Source organism: Argopecten irradians, chromosome 10 (assembly GCF_041381155.1).
Source record: "Argopecten irradians isolate NY chromosome 10, Ai_NY, whole genome shotgun sequence".
In the NCBI taxonomy this organism is placed as follows: domain Eukaryota; kingdom Metazoa; phylum Mollusca; class Bivalvia; order Pectinida; family Pectinidae; genus Argopecten; species Argopecten irradians.
The window spans coordinates 24665704-24685504 of record NC_091143.1 but is presented as its reverse complement, the minus strand read 5'-3'; the positions used below and the strand labels follow the sequence as shown (position 1 = coordinate 24685504).

General features: G+C 35.3%; 1 protein-coding gene across 1 annotated transcript; it reads right to left on the bottom strand.

The window, feature by feature from the left end:
* LOC138332622 (FIGNL1-interacting regulator of recombination and mitosis-like) lies at positions 1-16352 on the bottom strand. The gene is made up of 23 exons (XM_069280623.1): positions 16252-16352; positions 15924-15933; positions 14299-14403; positions 12995-13135; positions 12199-12285; positions 11291-11366; positions 9913-9997; positions 9445-9580; positions 7454-7605; positions 6944-7092; positions 6511-6585; positions 6023-6109; positions 5803-5866; positions 5456-5537; positions 4964-5046; positions 4356-4497; positions 3903-4085; positions 3245-3466; positions 2555-2668; positions 1957-2148; positions 1326-1430; positions 1075-1125; positions 1-366 (listed from the first exon to the last, which is right to left on the bottom strand). Exons 1-23 carry the CDS (start codon positions 16350-16352, stop codon positions 43-45), a joined length of 2766 nt encoding a protein of 921 aa, XP_069136724.1. The 3' UTR covers positions 1-42.
* Between the last annotated feature and the right edge of the window lie 3449 nt (positions 16353-19801).

Here is a 19801-nt window from a genome sequence, read left to right as displayed (position 1 = left end):
TAATTGTTAAAAATATGATTTAATTTACAAACTTAACAAGCTTTAGCCATGTTCATTAAGGAGAGAAGAAATTCTTTTTTGTGCTGTCTGTAAATGTACTACAAGTTTTGGTGATAAACGAATGCCAACGCTTGGTAAACTACTAACTTCTGATTTTTCGCTAGGCTTAGAAGTGTCCATAGATTTGAATCTACATGAGTTCATACTATCCGGAGTTTTATCAACATCCATTTTAACTGTGTTCAAGGCTTGATCCGTGTTTGAGGAAGCGCCATCTTTAGTTATTACGTTGGTTGTACAAACCTGCTCCAGTTCCTGTACACAGAGCCTCAGTGATTCTAATGCTTCCTGATAAACATTGGGAGTCTGTAAACAATACATTTAATACAGATTTAATAATGACTGACAAGTAATTACAACTTATCATACCTGATAATTATAAACTACTGATATAATAATGACAGGCAAGAAATTACAAGAAATTATAACTTATCATACCCGATAATTATAAACTACAGATATAATAATAACAGGCAAGAAATTATAATTATCATACCTGATAATTATAAACTACAGATATAATATAATCAAGATATACAGCAAAAATTACAACTTATCATAACCAATAATCATAAACTACAGATATAATAATGAAGGCAAGAAATTACTACTTATACCATATTCAGAAACAGCTTTGAAACAATCATAACATAGTAATTTTCATTCCCAGTCAAGGTTCCTATAAGATGTCTGTATAAGGTATGTGTATAACGAACCATGCTTATAACAAAGTGATTTCATTGGTCTTCAAAGGTTTTTGAAACCGTATTTTCTGTTCAACTTTTGATTTACAAATCTAGAAATATCTACATGGCATAAATAACCTTGGCTCTCTCTGGGATAACTGGACAATGTGGACATTGAACTGCTGTGCCCTAAATAAAACAGAAAAGTTCACAATTCTGTGTTTGGTACCTTTGATGTGATTTGTGTTGTTTATTTATCTACCAAGCTAGGATATAGAAGTGTTGATATTGCTCTATAAGGTCATCAAGGCTTAGCTTTATTACTTACTGTCACTGGGTCATCATCTGGGGCAGTAGTTCTGGCTTTCTTTGGTAAAGGCTGAAGAGAAAATCAAATGAGTGATAAACATTTAAGTGACTTACGAGATGACCAAACAATTTACAAAAATTAAATCAATATCAATTATGTACATGGGAATAATATCAATACATTTACGCTTGTTAAATTTTATTATGAAAGTTGTAGTAAATCTATCAAGTTATAAACTATAGTTAGTCCACTTTTTACAGTGTACTTACTTCTCTGGAGTAGTCCAAAAGTGCTTGGTGTTTCTCTGCTCGTTTCCACAACCACCGGACACGATCTACAGCAGTGGAGTTACCTTCCTTGGCAGTGAAAGGCATCTATACAAAATATCAAATCATCCTATAAACTCAATAACATTATTCCTAGATTACAGCAAAATATCAAACACATTGTAAGAGTTTTCCCACTGCAGTTTTAAAGATTACTTTTATAATCACACATTGTATCTAAAAACATCACTACAGTTGCTTTCCAACCTTGTTTACTAAAATTTGGCAGGACCATGGCAAAACTCTATATTTCAAGGCATTTGAGTTCCACAAGTTTAAAATTATGATATAATGTTAATGATCTGCACTATATTTAAGGTATTGGATCTCCATAAGTTTGGAAAACAACATTCAAGCCTATTAATTTCGCCCAGAGAAATGTATTTAAATGAGTTTTATATGGTATACTGGTATATAAAGCTAAGAATTAAACCTGTCTAAAATTGGCCATAACAGCTATAGCCAAGTGGTCTTTATACATGAGTTGAATTGTGTTGAAATTGATCATTTGTAACTCTGAAAGAAAGAATGGTCTATATAAGCAGGTCGTCCCTAAGGGAAGGTTTGACAGTACCTTGTTGAGGTAGGCTACTACACAATCCTGGAGTCTGTTGTCCTGTGCCATACAATCAGGTACCACAGTCTCGTGAGCTGTATCCTCAGCAAAGTGTGTAAACGCCTCTAAACTCCAGTGATGGACCAGACATGATGAGTCAGTCATCAGACCTCCAAACACAGATGATACCTTTTGTAGAACTTTACTCTGCTGTAAACAAAATAGGCCACATAACTCTATAAACCTTGATGTGTAAAATATACATCTTTGCATAGGATCTTTAAAATCTATGAAACAAGACTAAGAGGTGTTTTTTTGTGAGTCTTGGCAAGCAAATATTAAAACTTTGGGATGATTTTCATAACATCCCATAAGAAGTGAATACAAATTGAAGATACTTTTCATCACATAATTACAAAAACTACATTTTAAAGAATTTGGACACCATACTGGGCTGCAAAAATCCAGCAGAGGCAGCCATTTTCTCCGGGCATCCTCGACATCAAGATGAGATGGTAATCATGGTTGATAACATATTCTGTAGAGCTTTATTTGATAGACACTTGTCATCAGTCAAACAACAATCTTCACTGGATTCAAACTAGTCAATACTCACCTCAAAATCAGCTCCGAGTTTGACTTTTCCAAATGTTTTCAGGAACTCAATTATGGAAAACTTAAGCCATTCACACGGGTTTTGTGTGAGACATGATTTCATCACAGAGAATATCTACAAGGAAACAAAATAATCTGATTAAAATCATCGGTCACTTTAAATAGTATTTTTAATATCAATTTTTTCTCTGGTTGATAAGTCAGCCAACTTATTTTTGTTTGTGACTTTCTTTAGCATTTTCGTGTCGAATAACTTGTTCATTGCAATTATTTCAGCCATTTACAGATAAGATGCTCTATTGTATCACACTGATTCTTATCAAATATGTGGCATGTGAAAATAATCTGAGAATCAAGAAGAATCAGAAAAACTTTGATCAGATTAGAACTAATTAAATATCAACAAGCCTTAATAAGATTTTGAGTTGGGAAAATGTTAGGTGTACAAGATTTTGAGGCTAGGAAAATTTTAGGTGTACAATGTTTTGAATCTGGGAAAATGTTAGGTTTACAAGGTTTTCAGTCACGTAAAATGTTAGCTTTACAAGGTTTTCAGACAGGTAAAATGTTGGCTTTACAAGGTTTTGAGTGAGTAAAATGTTAGGTTTACAAGCTTCTTGGAAAATTTTAGCTTTACAAGGTTTTGAGTGAGGAAAAATGTTAGCTTTACAAGCTTTTCAGGGACTTTTACCTTAAGGAGATTTGAGTTGCTGAACTTTTCTATCACCAGCCCAGAAAACTGCAGCAGTTTGCCAAGGCAGATCTGAGTTTGAGTAATACACATCCAGTCTGATACAAAAACACTCTCCCATATTGTCTTCACACGCTCAGTCAGGCCAGACAGCATTTCAGGCCGCATCCCACAAACATCAGAACAGGATTTTACATGGATCAGGTAGGTCAAACTGTACAGCTGTAAGGCAGAAAATAACAAGATTCAAAACAAATACCATATTCGACCCACTTAGCGCCCAGGGCGTTTAAAACAAGAGGCCCAAAGGCCCTTCTGGCCAAGTGAGCTAAAAATGACAAAAAATGAAAAGGTGCTTACTAAGACAAAATTGTTGCAAACCTATTCAGTTTTTGTCTTTATTTATGCCTTGAAAATTGAGATTGAGGCCTCGAAAGGGTAAGGGTGCCTATAGGGACATAGGCGTTTATTGGGTCGAATACAGTATTACAAAGGTCAAATGGTACACCTTGAAGTGAGTGGGAAACAACAAAATCAAAGTAATTTACACAAAAATATTGAATAGCGCTTTTTATTATTTTTCTATTATATTTTTTTTAAAAACTAAAATAGCGAGAATAAGACCTCTCTCATTACAGTGAAGACTGAGAATCCTTACCAATAAATCTGTATGCTGACATGTGATGTCTGCAGCGTTGATAAAGCTGTCAATGTGTTGTAGGCAGAGTGATGTCATAGTTGATGTAATGGCTGGTACCTCATCGCTAGGCAACATTGACATTGGCAAGTAACACCATAGGGCAAGGTCATCCGAGGGAGGAAACTGCTGGACTAGGGCATTCTAGATAATCATAATACAGTAAATACACGATCTTTATATTAATCTTATACATGTTCATTATCACATTACTCAATGACCTCAAGTAATACATCAAAATAAGACACATACAGATAACAAGCATTCAATGATAAATAATTCATGTAACCCAAAAGTATGGAGCTACTGTATGCAATCAAAATTTTCACACATGTTCTACATTGAACTAAAAGGCATATCAAACATATCTTGTATAAACTTCCAAGTTTGGTTAAAACGAAGTTTCCATTTTACCTGGTGTTCTGTGGACAAGAACTTGGACAATCTACACACAAGGGAGATAACTATATGAAAATCAGAGTTGTTTCCCCTGATCGTTTGACAGAGCTGTAGAAGGACAGTGATGTGGCTGTAACACAAATCAGCACTGCCATACCTGTAACAGAAAATTTAAAAATTTCAACAAAGCTTGATTAATGGCTAGTGTGACAACAACAAGGCTTAGATAATGGCTAGTGTGATTAATCTATTTCATTTTCAAGATAACAAAGTTGCTTGTTTATAATACACAACAAGTTCTATGATAAATTTGGAAGAAAGGTACTCATGTTCAGTTCTAATACTATAAAATTTAGAATTAATAATAATAATATATTTTTTTGAAAAAACAAGAGGCCCACCTTAACGGTCATCTGACTACCTTAGCAATAATATTATATGGGAATTTAATTACATAGAGTGTCATGGTAGCCATGTTCGATTTGGGATCAACCAGAGATGTAACAACACATTGTTGGGACCATGTCAGGATCATTTCATGCAAGTTTCAGCCAAATTGCAAAAGTAACCCTACATGCATTCGCTCACTCTCATACCATGGCATTTATACATGGTTGTCTAACCTGGCAATGAAGCACCAGACATCAGCAGCCAGTGGAACACACACAGGACTGCCAGACAACAACCACTGGATCAGTACACATTCCTGAAATATAAACAACCGTGAAGCTACAATTTTCTACAGATTAAGAAAACATAAGTCATATTCATAATGCAGATAATCCCCAATAAAGATATATATTGGCATGCTGCATTAGTTGCTTCCTCGATACTTAAGGGGTCGCTCTCCCTGGAATATGTCCTAGCAAAAACTGAAGACTCTGTGTGCAACAACAGTTTGGGTCTTTAATGCACATCAAAAGATTTGAAAAACATTACACTGTAGTTTACTGTGTGGTTTTGAATTTAGGCTTGATTGTCTCTGTAATCTTCAAAGGAAGTGTCTGCAGACTTGTGATTGGTCAGTCTTCTTCAATTTTGCTCCTACTTATTAAAGGGTGGAGTGTTGACGATGATAGAAGCAATCTAATTGTGTTTTAAAAGCCACTGCTTACCAAATCCAGAAACCTGTGAGCAGGATAAGTTCCGACGAGTCCACAAATATGGGTACAAAGGTACTCGTACAGACTCACACATCTGTAAAAAATGTGTAAATAATCACAGCGAGTCCACAATTATGGGTACAAAGGTACTCATACAGACTCGCACATCTATAACAGGAATGTGTAATTAATCATAGGGACTCGTCTAACACAAGGATAAAGTGGGGAGGTGAAGGTGTGTGTTAGGGGTGGCAGAGACTGAGCAGGGAATCCATGTAAATCCCAACAGTGGAAGAGATAGTGTCATTTACCAACAAATACACACATCACTTTGACTTTGAGACTTCCATTATACTCACCCTTGTTTCCCTCCACCACACATAGGAGCAGGCATGAACACCGGTAACAACAGCTCTACGTTACCTGTAAGGTGCAAACAGACATTTATTGAGAAAAAAAACACAAAAAAAACAAAAACAAAAAAACAATCAAAACATGTACAATTTTGAATTATTTCATCTTTTGAAGTAATGTACAATTTTGAATTATTTCATCTTTTGAAGTTTTATATATACTTACACTGGTGAGCTGCCTTGAAAACAGAGGTGAGAAGATCATCTCTATCATTATCATCTGCTTTCTCTAAGGTCCAATTCTTTATCTCTTCTGGAGTTAGAAAATTCAACTGATTATTTTTTCACATCAAAACTCTTTTCCTCATCTAAAACAACCAATCATCTAAACAACCAATCAACAGACTCACTCAGTGATAAAAACTCCTTGAATTCAGAAATTCAGATACCACATTTTTTAAAAGCCATTTACAGCACTCATTAAATAATTGTTAAAACTAGCCAAATCATTCATTTTAACTACTTGAGAACCACATACCCCTATTTTTATATTACACATGAGACAAGACATGGCAGGATGTGGCAGACACAAGTATTGCAGCTAAAATGTGTTTCAAAGTGGCTATATATGTCAGAACTCTCAGGTTATTTGGAGTGCAACTGTATAGTTTTGGTACCGTAAGTAAGTCATATCATGGTACATTATAAACTTACCTGTAGATTTTGGTAGGTGGTCCATCACGCTCATCAATATCTGTAGATGGGCAAACTTTTCTTCATTCATTAAGTCTATTGGGAATATAAAAATAGAAAAAAATGAAACTGTTTGGCATATATAAATAGTACAATATATTAGGGAAAATAAAAATAGAAAAAAATAAATTTGTTGGGCATATATAAATGTACATAGATAACTCAGCAATACTTTAAACGCATTTCACTGTATGCGAATTTTGTGATCCAAGTAAATTTGCGAAAGTTTGTCTCCCTGAATTATCATTTACATCAATAATATAAAATTCCAGTCAATTTTGAAATCCGCTAATGTTAATTTTCGTCAACTTATATAAAATATAAAATGGAAATCACGAAATTTAGTAGCTGCCAAAGAAATTTGGTTGATAGTTTTTATGTTCAGAACAAGTACCTGGATTACTTTGGGTGACACTCTCCATGAAGGTATGATTACACACTAGGCTGGCTACCAAAGGCTCCGCAGCGTTGATAAGATGTCTGTGGATCTCCTGGCTGTGGTTATCCTGGAGCGGTATGGCATGTATATTTGGTGGCATATACCTGAGAGAAAAGCAGTTAACAGATACCGTTTTTAAATTATTAAAAACAAAAGAAAATCTGCAGTGAAGAAGGAAATCTTCATAAAGCAAGACCAGGAGTGGTTTCGTTATAAGCAAAACAATCAGTTTGACCATTTGTAAAAATAGTTTTTTCAAAAGGTATTAATCCTGACAGACATCCAGATTTTAATACTTTGTCCAAAGCAACATTTAACCACCAGTTCTATCATAATTTCACACACGAATAGGTTGAACCATAAATTTAAGGTTTATCTTAAATATTTGAAAGGGAAGTGCAAACATGATGAATTTTATAAAATTCTTCAAATTTTGACTACAAGTACACTTAATTGCAAATTTACCTGAAAAGGTGCAGAATGAGCCTATAGATTGCTGTGGCAGCCTCATTGAGACTGTGTATATAATCACGAACCATCATAACCAGCACCTTCATCTGAAATCCCACAATCTTCACAGACTTCTGGAAACCACGCTCATCACCCTGGGACAGCACCTGAAATAAGTATAGTATTGGCAATAATAATTTAAGATACAGTCAATATGTACTGGAGTCCAAACCCACCCAGGACCCATTGAGCACAAGCTGCAGTGCTCTAAATGTAGCAGTTGAGCTACCTGTTTGCTGGTGATTGAGCAATGTTTGAGTATCTCTCTGCTAATGCTTGAAACAGAGTTTGGTTACATACACAAAATGTAGAAGCAGAACAAGAGGCCCAAGGGCCTTAACAGTCATCTGACTACCTTGGCAATAATCATATAGGAAATCATATATATTAGATATAGTGTCATGATAGCCATCTTCGATTTGGGATCAACGTGAGATGTAGCAACACTTTGTTGGGACCATGTCAGGATCATTTCATGCAAGTTTCAGCCAAATAGTACCGGTCAAACTTGAAAAGAAGTTCAAAATGTGTTTTCAAGATGGCGGCTGTGGCTGCCATCTTGGATTTCGGATTGACCCCAAAAATAACAACACTTTGTTGGGACCATGTCAGTATCATTTCATGCAAGTTTCAGCCAAATTGCACTTATAGAACTTGACAAGAAGTTCAAAATATGTTTTCAAGATTGTGGCTTTGGCGGCCATCCTGGATTTCGGATCAACCTGAAAAATAACAACACTTTGACGGGACCATGTCAGTATCATTTCATGCAAGTTTCAGCCAAATCGCACCGGTAGAACTTGAGAAGAAGTTCAAAATGTGTTTTTTAAGATGGCAGCTGTGGCGGCCATCTTGGATTTCAGATCGACCCGAAAAATAAGAACACTTTGACGGGACCATGCCAGTATCATTTCATGTAAGTTTCAGCCAAATCTCACCGGTAGAAGTTGAGAAGAAGTTCAAAATGTGTTTTTAAGATGGCAGCTGTGGCGCGGCCATCTTGGATTTTGGATCAAGACAAAAAAATAACAACACTTTATTGGGACCATGTCAGGATTATTTCATGCAAGTTTCAGCCAAATTGCACGTATAGAACTTGACAAGAAGTTCAAAATATGTTTTCAAGATTGCGGCTTTGGCGGCCATCCTGGATTTCGGATCAACCTGAAAAATAACAACACTTTGACGGGACCATGTCAGTATCATTTCATGCAAGTTTCAGCCAAATCGCACCGGTAGAACTTGAGAAGAAGTTCAAAATGTGTTTTTTAGATGGCAGCTGTGGCGGCCATCTTGGATTTCAGATCGACCCCGAAAAATAAGAACACTTTGACGGGACCATGTCAGTATCACTTCATGCAAGTTTCAGCTAAATCGCACCTGTAGAACTTGAGAAGAAGTTCAAAATGTGAAAAGTTAACGCACAGCGCACGACGACGGACCAAACGTGAAGACTATAGGTCATCCTGACTCTTTGGGTAAGATGTCCTGTATCCCATTCCTCTCCTCTATTATATTTGCTACAGCCCTTTTTCTGACACTATGTGAGGCCTTGACATACTAGATACATTTGTTATCAAGACATGATCCATGAATGTTGCATGCACAACTCACCTGACTGCTGTAACTTGTCTGTCCCAACAGTAATTTTTGTTTCCGTATTCGACCAAATAAGTGCCCCTCCCCCTTTTGAGGCCTCAAACTTAATTACCAAAACTATAACCAAACCTGTATAGGTTTGCATTAATATTGTCTTATTGAGCACCTTATGATTTTTTCAATTCTTCAATTTTTTAAACGCCCTAGGTGTTTATTGGGTTGAATATGGTATATATATATATATATTAATCCTTCAAACTCCTGCAATGTTATCTGCCCTTACTTCCTCTAATTTACTAACACTATCTTTGTTCTAGTTATCGATTGTAAGAAGATAGGAAATTTACCATTCCATCATCATCTGTACGAGGAAGGAGTTGGAATAAGTAGGAGTACCCAGTACTGATCTCCCCACACAGGTAGGTCAGTAGACCATCCACCTCCAGTCTGTCCCGCAGTATCTCCTTCTTCTGACCAGCATGTCTGTTAAAGTTTAACAATTACAGCAGTAACATGATCAATTTATCTTCTTATTAAGCTTTTATTCATAATTCTTTTATCACTTAGGTTAGTCCTTTAATGGTTATGGTCGTTGAAATGGTAAAGATTTGTCTGTTAAAATTGTAAAATCTGGTTAAATCAAATTACCATTCACATTGAATAGCTTCATGTTGATATCTGAGATGTTTAGGTTGGACTTCTATACAAATAAATCATTTAAATGCAGTCTCATAATAAGTAATACACATGTGGCTGGACACTAAGCAGAAAAGGTCCCTAATAATAAATATATTTATATTTTATGAGAGCTCTACCTAGATATAGCTTTCCACAGGTTGACGACGAGTTTCATGTCCAGGGCTGTGACGATCTGACACACCTCAAACAGACCATTACACACTGAAATGTACCAAGGTCAAATTAATATCAATTAGAACCTTTATAAAATTGCTGTGGAGGGAATGGTTACACATTCAATAAATGTGTATTTAATTTTCTTCTGTTTTTTCCCCACATTCCTACAGCACAAAAAGTATATTAAAGAATTTGCAAAATTTCCCCTATTGGCTCCAAACAGTAAATATTAGACAAGGCTTAAGCATTATAAACTGAATTGTTAATCTTTACATTCCAAGATTATACAAGTTATATTATATTTACCGTAACAGAGATCCTTGGCATCCTCTTCTATAGAGTTTTTGTCAATGGATATCTTATCAAGATTATACAAGTTATATTATATTTACCGTAACAGAGATCCTTGGCATCCTCTTCTATAGAGTTTTTGTCAATGGATATCTTATCAAGATTATACAAGTTATATCATATTTACCGTAACAGAGATCCTTGGCATCCTCTTCTATAGAGCTTTTGTCAATGGATATCTTATCAAGATTATACAAGTTATATTATATCTACCGTAACAGAGATCCTTGGCATCCTCTTCTATAGAGTTTTTGTCAATGGATATCTTATCAAGATTATACAAGTTATATTATATCTACCGTAACAGAGATCCTTGGCATCCTCTTCTACAGAGTTTTTGTCAATGGATATCTTATCAAGATTATACAAGTTATATTATATCTACCGTAACAGAGATCCTTGGCATCCTCTTCTACAGAGTTTTTGTCAATGGATATCTTATCAAGATTATACAAGTTATATTATATCTACCGTAACAGAGATCCTTGGCATCCTCTTCTATAGAGTTTTTGTCAATGGATATCTTATCAAGATTATACAAGTTATATTACATTTACCGTAACAGAGATCCTTGGCATCCTCTTCTATAGAGTTTTTGTCAATGGATATCTTATCAAGATTATACAAGTTATATTATATCTACCGTAACAGAGATCCTTGGCATCTTCTTTTACAGAGTTTTTGTCAATGGATATCTTATCAAGATTATACAAGTTATATTATATCTACCGTAACAGAGATCCTTGGCATCCTCTTCTATAGAGTTTTTGTCAATGGATATCTTATCAAGATTATACAAGTTATATCATATCTACCGTAACAGAGATCCTTGGCATCCTCTTCTATAGAGTTTTTGTCAATGGATATCTTATCAAGATTATACAAGTTATATCATATCTACCGTAACAGAGATCCTTGGCATCCTCTTCTATAGAGTTTTTGTCAATGGATATCTTATCAAGATTATACAAGTTATATTATATCTACCGTAACAGAGATCCTTGGCATCCTCTTCTATAGAGTTTTTGTCAATGGATATCTTATCAAGTAGGGTGAGGAATGCCTGTAACAAAGGAAGTACAATAAAGGGTTAATCAGGTGTAAACAGGTGTACTTACAACAGGTATTTTACAATAACTTGTACTTAAAACTAAATTTAGCTTGGTTAGGTTTGGCTCTCTTTGATATTCTAAGGAAATTTCAGGTTTTGATTGAGAAGTGTATAGCTGCAATTCTGAACATCAACATGAAATTGTCCAATATATTCCCCAAGGACTGTAAACCTCAGTCACAACTCACCCATGACTGCATGGATCTGTCAATCGACAGAATTCTAAATTACAATACACCTTTAATGCTTTCATATTGTATGTTCAACAAATTACCTGTCACCCTATTCCTATGACTTTGAAGTAGATTACAGTCATATAAACAAAATAAATCATCCTTTGATTCTCACATGCTACTGGCATAATAAGACACTAGACCAGCTGCTTAGAGCAAATTTAATCCATGCAACCTTGAAAATAAGTCAAGGTCATTAATTTTTACAAAATAGGTAGCCCTTATCCCATCATACTACTAGCCTATTACCATTACCAGTGAAGAAGTAACACTGTTCAACTGTAAACATGTAAACCTTGTCCCTACACTTTGGTTTGATTGGACTAACATCCTATTAGCAGCCAGCCAGAGTCATTCAAGGATGTGCCAGGTTTAGGATGTGGAGGAAAGCCAAAGTACCCGGAGGAAAAACCCATCAACCTGCGGTTAGTGTCTAATAAAAGTCATACATGGAATTTGAACTCAAAACGCTGAGATGGAGGGCTTATCGTTAATATGTTGGGATATTTTACCACTCAACCACAGTGGTCCTCATTCCATTTAACACTTACCACCTGTAGGCTGTGGGCCTTCCTGAACAATAATGATAGTGGGTCAGACACATTGGTAAGATGGTCACCATAAATGTCAGTACTCTCCTGTCAACGAAAAAAAAATCATTTTGGCACTAAAGACACCACTTATATGGAAGAGTATGTATTCCCTTTCAGTTAAAAATTAATTATTAAGAAACGTTTGTAAGGAGTCAGGTTTTCTATCTTTACATTTGTGTGACCTTTGACCTTTTAAATCTGTCAAAATCAAATCAGGTGTAGAATCTAAGTATCAGTAATATTGTGTTATTAACGCTGATTAAAACATAAACTAGAAGACACAAGTCAGGAAGGGCCATTCTAAACAACTGACCTGCCAGAGTATCAGACTTCACCGCAAACAAGTCTCCCATCAATATATGCAAAACTGAAATGTTTTATAAGTTTGACTCCATGCAGGTGTCAATGAACTCCTTGTATAATTCAAAACAGCTTCGAATTCTCAGTCTTTGATTATTTTCTTAGCAATTGTTACATCATATGTCTGTCTCTCCCCTTCTTGTGTTTTCAGTTTTGCTTCGCCACATTCTTGCATTTTTGCACCTTCTCATTCTCCCCTTGTCGAACTGTCACCCTATTGCATTCTCGCTTGCGACAAAAATCAAGGTGGCAATTTGACAATTTCTGTTGCACTGGCATGTGATACGACAATGTGAGATAGCAGAAACCAGCCACCGTAAAAAATTAAGACTAACACATTTCAGTAGTTGAAAGTCACGTGGAATGAAACCATTATATTTTTTGGAGGGCCTACCTTGCAGTGACTGTATGTACCCTTCAGGATATGGAAAGTTCCAACAGGAAGTGTGTGTACATGGCTCCATGACAGGGCCACTTGAGAATTCTGGGAAAATTTCACACAGGTCTCGCAGCAGTCAACAGTTTCAAGAAGCAACTGAAAAAATGAAACAACAACTGTAGTTTAGTGTATATCAGTCTGCAAAAAGCACAGGACCAAGTGATCAATAAATGTTAAATGAATAGAAACTTTATGGAGATCTTGAAATAGTATTGTACAAATTACTGAATAGATAGCAAAGACTTTTAGTGATTGTTTTAACTTAATAGACTATAAATTGATGTTGAATATTGCTGTCATTTGCTGATAATGATTTTTCCCCTGACAATTTCTATTTTTCTAACATTAACCCTTGTAATTTTTAATCATTGAGAAAATGTTAAAGATGCTCCACCGCTGACAAATGGTGTTTTTTCACTATTAAAAACAGGGGCAGACGATTTAGTATTTTTGTCAGTTACAAAAGTTACTTACTTTACACCATTACCACCATTGAAAGGTTTGAGCTTCTAATTTTACTTTAAGTTTAAAATATGAAAAATAATTAATTGCATCCCGAAAAAAATTCCGTGGCACTATATCTTATATGGAATGAAGTAATGATTGCGCATGCACCAAAGGCGAAGTAAAGTATTTCATGTTATTTTTTGTGTTAATTAGGCATACATGTATATGATTCAAACCCAATTATTGTTCAAATGATGGATATCATTTATGCTCTGTCGGCGGTGGAGCATATGTTAAAGTTTATGCATGCACTACTGATTAGGACTGTAACGATACACTGTCTGTGGTGCACTGAAAACCACGATATGTTGCTTTAGCTCAGTTCAAGATACATTTCGCACATGCTTCAGTTCAATCTTGCTTTATAGTTAGTATTACCCGCAACTTCCGGAATATGATTGGTTTGTTTGACAATAGTTAGCGAATAGCTATCGCAGTAGTATATTTGAGAGAGATTGTCCGCTTAACATCTTTCCGAAAGCCTGTTTGATAAAATTCCAGGTTTCGAGTGTCTTCTCAAGACCAAACAAAAAACAAATATTTCCCACATGTCAGACCTCTGTTGTTAGTCAGGAAACACATAAAATATGGCCACTCACTTAAAAAAACCATATCGAAACGTATCGTATCATAGGTGAGTATCGTGATACATATTGTATAATGACTTAGATGTATAGTTACAGCCCTACTAATGATTAAAAAGAAGGTATTTCTATAGAAATTTATGAAAAATCAACAAAACCACAACTTACCTGTAGGTGAGTTAAAATTTCCTGCTGGGCTGTGGCCAAATCCTCTTTGTTTTGTCCTAACAAGTCTTTCACAGTTTCTAGAATATGATCAAAGATGCCACACAGCTGCAACAAATATCAAAATATTGAATTTGCTGATCCCAAAAAAATGAAACTTAAATCTGCCCACAATAATTTACAATTTTTAATTTTTAAAAGTTATAGTAAATCAAGTTATGCTAAATCAGTGGTATCAATATATTGAACTCTCAAAATGTTACAGTGCCAAGCTTTGATTGCAACATGCTGATCTTCTGGGAAGGCAATACCAATATATTTTCTAGTCATCAATATTTATATCAGTTTTCAAGGGACAATTCAGTCTAAGAGTACATTAAAATATGCTTATATATCGGTTCTAATGGAAGTTAGATTAGTTGGTTTTACTGGGGTATGCTAGAAAAGACCACTGTGGTGAAATGTAAAGCAGCTTTTGTCTAGAACTACCGTACTCAAATCGTTCTTACAGTAGTGTGTGTATAACCTTATTAGATGCATGCTCCTCTCTGAAAAACAATTTATGCTCCTCTCTGAAAAACAATTTTGTCAACTCCTCGTTGGTTATGTATTACATTTGTTTAACATTGGCTTGGGTGTGGGTACAGCGTACATATTGTACCTGCTTAAAAGTATTGCTATACCATTTGGAATTTCAACGGTATTAATTAAAATGCTTTGTGGTTATTTAACAGAATTAGCATCACTGAATTGTCCCTTTACAAATGGTAAAAATAAATCCACAAATCATTGTAATAATTAATAAATACCCATAAATGATATTTTTTCTTTGGAAAAAATTTCATTTTAAGATATATATCATTTACTAAAGAAATGTTTGAACCTGTGAAACTATCTGACTATAAACTCGCCACTCTGCCTCCAGCACATCAACACCAGCACATCAACACAGGGAAGGAACGACTGGCAAATGATTTTTAGTATTCCTGCAAATGAAGTATTTTAAAAAAAACAGTCAATGCATATTGCAGGTCAATTCATAGCAACATTATTTATTGAATACAAAATTATGACACATTCGACATATTTTGACCCTACCCATTTAAACAAGAATGAAAACTCTAAAATTCTTAAACTTTGAATTTGAGTTCAATTATATGTCCTCATGGGTGAATGAGGGTTTACATTTATGCCGTAACATTTTTAAGTGAAGAAAACAAAAAGGACCTCAATTCATTTTTTCAAAGTCCATGTCAATATGGGGGTTTCGAAATCCCAAAACCATGGGGCAAAGTATGATTTGCCGTCGAATAGTCCCACCTTTCAATGATAATGACGTCACAAAAATCATGTCATAATCACCAGATGGTGGAACTAATCGACGGTAAATTATACTTAACCCACATTATTTTAGGATCTCGAAACCCCCATATTAATCATAGGCACTCTAAATATAAGAGCACAATTTATGGAACATTCAGCACAAACCCTGGTGAAAGAGTTGGCATGAGATACATTAACTTACATGTATTGTATATGCTCAGTTACTGTTATAATATAATTAATAAATAGCCATTTTTAAGCATTTCTTAAGACATACAAATACTGTATGACCTGCTTCTACATACCAACTTGTTCCTGTATCAGCTGTGCTTCATGGCAGTAGGTCTGTTTTACATGTTAAAGCTTTGTTGTATATTGCACTGAAACTTTTAATAAATTAGCAATGCTTTGTGAAATCTGATATTAAATTGTAGTGAAGAAGTATTTTTAGATTAGACACTTGTTTATCGAAAGCATTCTCTGGCTTTATCATTTTTCTTTTTCTTAAATAAAACTAGAGAACATGGGTAGTAGTATTATGTATCTATCACGAGTTTTATGAGCTGATTCCTTTATAAGTATCTACTGCGGTTATACAGCCTTCCAGACTTGTTGAACAAGATTGCACATTACAACAAGGATACAATAAGTTTGGGCAAAGCCTCATCCAGGTTCTGCTGGCATTGGTCTTCATTCCAGCTGACAACGGATTCCAGGAATGTGGTCTGAGACATAGTTTGGTCTTCAATGCCCTGCTATCACCCAAGACATTCTGTATTCTTACTCTGAAAGCAAAATTTCAGATCAATAAATAAACTAAAATAGTAGATGCCCTCTGCTGACAGGCAATTTAAATATGAAGTAAAGTTAAAGTGGGAAAGGAACGGGTCAGTGTGGCTTGTCTAGATCTTCATCAGCTGACCCCTTTTTAATGGCTCAGTCTGAGCCACGGGTTTACACGCCAGAGACCTGAGCTAGCTGGGTTCCATTCATTGCTGAGGCACTCATCAAGAATATGTATTTTCCCATTCTTTTACAAAATGTAAATTTACTGTACATAATAAAATTAATTATGTATTTATTTCTGGTGCCTACAGGAGGCGTACATATTGTTTTAGCTAATTGAAGTTAATCATTAAATTGTATTAAGAGGTTTTGATAATTCCTACAGCTGTATGTACTGATAATTTTGATACAATATTAATATGCAAGTTAATCGTTTAACCAAATACCGTATAGTGTATTTGACCCAATTAATAAGCACCCTATGTCCCTCTATTTGAGGCCAAGATTTTACTTAAATCAAATGCAAACTATGAAAAACTGTGCAGGTATCTATATTTTATTTATTTTGTAATGATTAATAATGTAGGCCTACTTTACCCTTTCAATAAATTACAGGTAATGTAAAACTATGTCAGTATGTACCTCTAACACTGTTTGAGTATAGACCTTTGGTACCACCACATTTATTTGTGTACTCATTCAATCAAATTAATCAAATACGGTAATAACTTTCCTTGTTAAAAACAAAATTAGGGCGAAACAACTCAGGGTGAACAGGATTTAGTGTGAAATACCCTTTCAGGGATAGAAATAAGAATTGATTTTAGCTGGACCAAAGAGCTTGCCTTAAAGAAAATATACTGGCCCTTCAGTGATTTAGTTTATTTGGCCCAGATATTTGAGACCTGGAGCAAAGCGGCAGATCCGCCCACCACAAATGGTGCACTCTAGAGTATTTTAATCTAAAAAATTAGTATTTCAAATTGGGATTTCATTTTTTAACATTTTTTTTGAGGGGGGGGGGGGGGTGGAACATCTACAAAGTTAGTTACAATAGCTTGGGTTTAATTTTGATTTTAAGGACACTCATAACAATTGGTCCTTCATTAGATATAATAATGTGTTCTAGAGAACAGTCGCATTATCTCCAATACCGTAACCGCTATGAAGCTCGCACTTTCTCCATTCTAAATTTTATCAAATAACGCATTTATCAAGCTATATATGCCAAACCATTCCGTGTACACTTTAATAGCCCCGAGCCGACGGGCTTGCGGTTATTTCTACCCCTCCCCTTTATAACAACGGAATTTTGGGCTAGGACGAACTTCCCCTGATTCGATATCGCACTGCCAAGTGGGTTAGACCGTAATATGAAGAAAGTTGTTAAATTTGTGTTAATTCTGATTCATTCATTAATAATTGAGAAAACATACAAATAAATATTGTAATCAATCCATAGATTTGTTTACACATTTTTCAATATTTTCTCCTGTCAAATCTGGAACCTCAAATCTGCCGCCGATCCGCTCACAGCGTTTGTAAACTTCCGGTTTTTACCATTATTTGGTTTAAGGGATGGCAGCTTATAGAAATCTTATTGAACTCATAATCAGATGTGACAACTTGGAAAGATTCTATTTTCAAAACGTGTAGAAATATTTTTTTCTATTGGGGTAAACTTAAAAAATAAATACTCTTTATCGATTTTTTTTGCTGTGTACCGGAAGTAATGAAAAACCTATCCTCACCTATAGCTGGACTATTCCATTATTTCGCGGGAAACTTTCTCGTTCCCAAGCTTATGATCCCGAGTAGAGGTTGTAGAGACCTAAATCTTGACTCGCCTACAAAAAAAATGTTAAAAGAGCAATCAGAGGCGGGTTCAGGTTTTGAGGTGAGAGAGGGGGCGTAAGACCAAGCAAATCAGGCGAGGGGTTTGGGGGCGCCCAGGCCCCAAGAAGCTCTTGAATAAATGGTGCTAAATCCTGCATTCTCAGGATTTCCAGAATATATAACTGAAGCCATTTAAGGATGTTTATTTTTTGTTTTCACGTCTAGTGTCATATTTTCAGTTTTGTTTTTATTCCTCCATTTTAAGCTCACCTGGCCCGAAGGGCCAGTGAGCTTTACGTTATGGCGCGGCGCCGGCCGGCCGTCCGTCAACACTTTAAATCGCTACTAGTCATAGAGTTTTGTATGGAATGTAACCAAATTTGACCAGAAACATCCTTTGGGGAAGGGGAACAGTGTTTGTATAAATTTTGGCTCTGACGCCCGGAGGCAGGAGGGGCGGGGCCAAATAGAGGAAATAGAGGTATAAATCCTTTACATGGAATGTAACCAAATTTGGCCAGAAGCATCCTTTGTAGAAGGGGAACAGAGTTCGTGTAAATTTTGGCTCTGGACCCCCGGGGGCAGGAGGGGGCGGGGCGCAATAAGGGAAAGAGAGGTAAAGCTTTAAATTGCTACTTATAGAGTTCTGCATGGATTAACCACATTTGGTCAGAGTTTGTATAGATTTTGGCTCGGACCCCCTGGAGCAGAAAGAATGGGTCCCGATAGGGAAATTAGAGGTTAATCGTTAAATTCCTTCAAAAAAGAAACAATGATCCTAGCCTGTATTCAAAACATTACTTGGCATTACAATAACCAGGTGAGCGATACAGGCCCTCTGGCCCTCTTGTTTTACTTACATAATTGCAATACCAAAAATCTTATTATTTACATTATCTTCATTTAAATTTTTATTTCAGAACATTTATAACCCCGAAAATATGTCTTTATCACATGTTTATCATAATTTCAACTGAAATATATATATGGAAATATATCTCCATAACATAAAAAATCTATTTAAGTTAATCCTTAAATAACAATATTTTTAAGGTGTTAACGAGATTAAAAAGTGTCCGTATTTATCTGCAAAGTATTTCGTGTTGGAAGGTAAATACGGACTTTTATATTTGCGAAAAACATATGTTATTTGATATTTTGAATGTTATATTTTATTTTTACAAGACAAAAAAATCAATGGTTACATTATATAAACCATTTTTAAATCTCTTAATAATATGAATTTATCTATAATATATATTGTATCACACAGTACATATTTTGTTTCAAATCTTTGCTAGAGTGTTTAGTAATAAAAAGCAATTTCCTCTTGCAGGAAGAAAAAAAATACGTTTGTAAGGGCAAGGGTCTCTATGCCAAACACAATTATGAGGATATGGAAAATGCAGTAAAGGCTGTCCAAGATGGAACCCTTTTCAGCTGCTGAAAAATTCGGTAAAGCACGGTCTACATTGGGTGATAGGGTGTCGGGGAAAACAGACATTCATGCTAAAAGTGGTCGCAACAGTATCCTCCCTATCGACATCGAAGAAAAGATTGT

Bases quoted from the DNA above. Each gene is read 5' to 3' on its own strand.
- LOC138332622 (XM_069280623.1), bottom strand. From the start codon at position 16,352: ATGTCTCAGACCACATTCCTGGAATCCGTTGTCAGCTGGAATGAAGAC. The intron at 7,093-7,453 runs GTAAATTTGCAA...CTTTTCTCTCAG, and splicing joins CTCATTCTGCACCTTTTCAG to GTATATGCCACCAAATATAC. The intron at 5,538-5,802 runs GTGAGTATAATG...CATTTTTTACAG, and splicing joins TGTGGTGGAGGGAAACAAGG to ATGTGTGAGTCTGTACGAGT.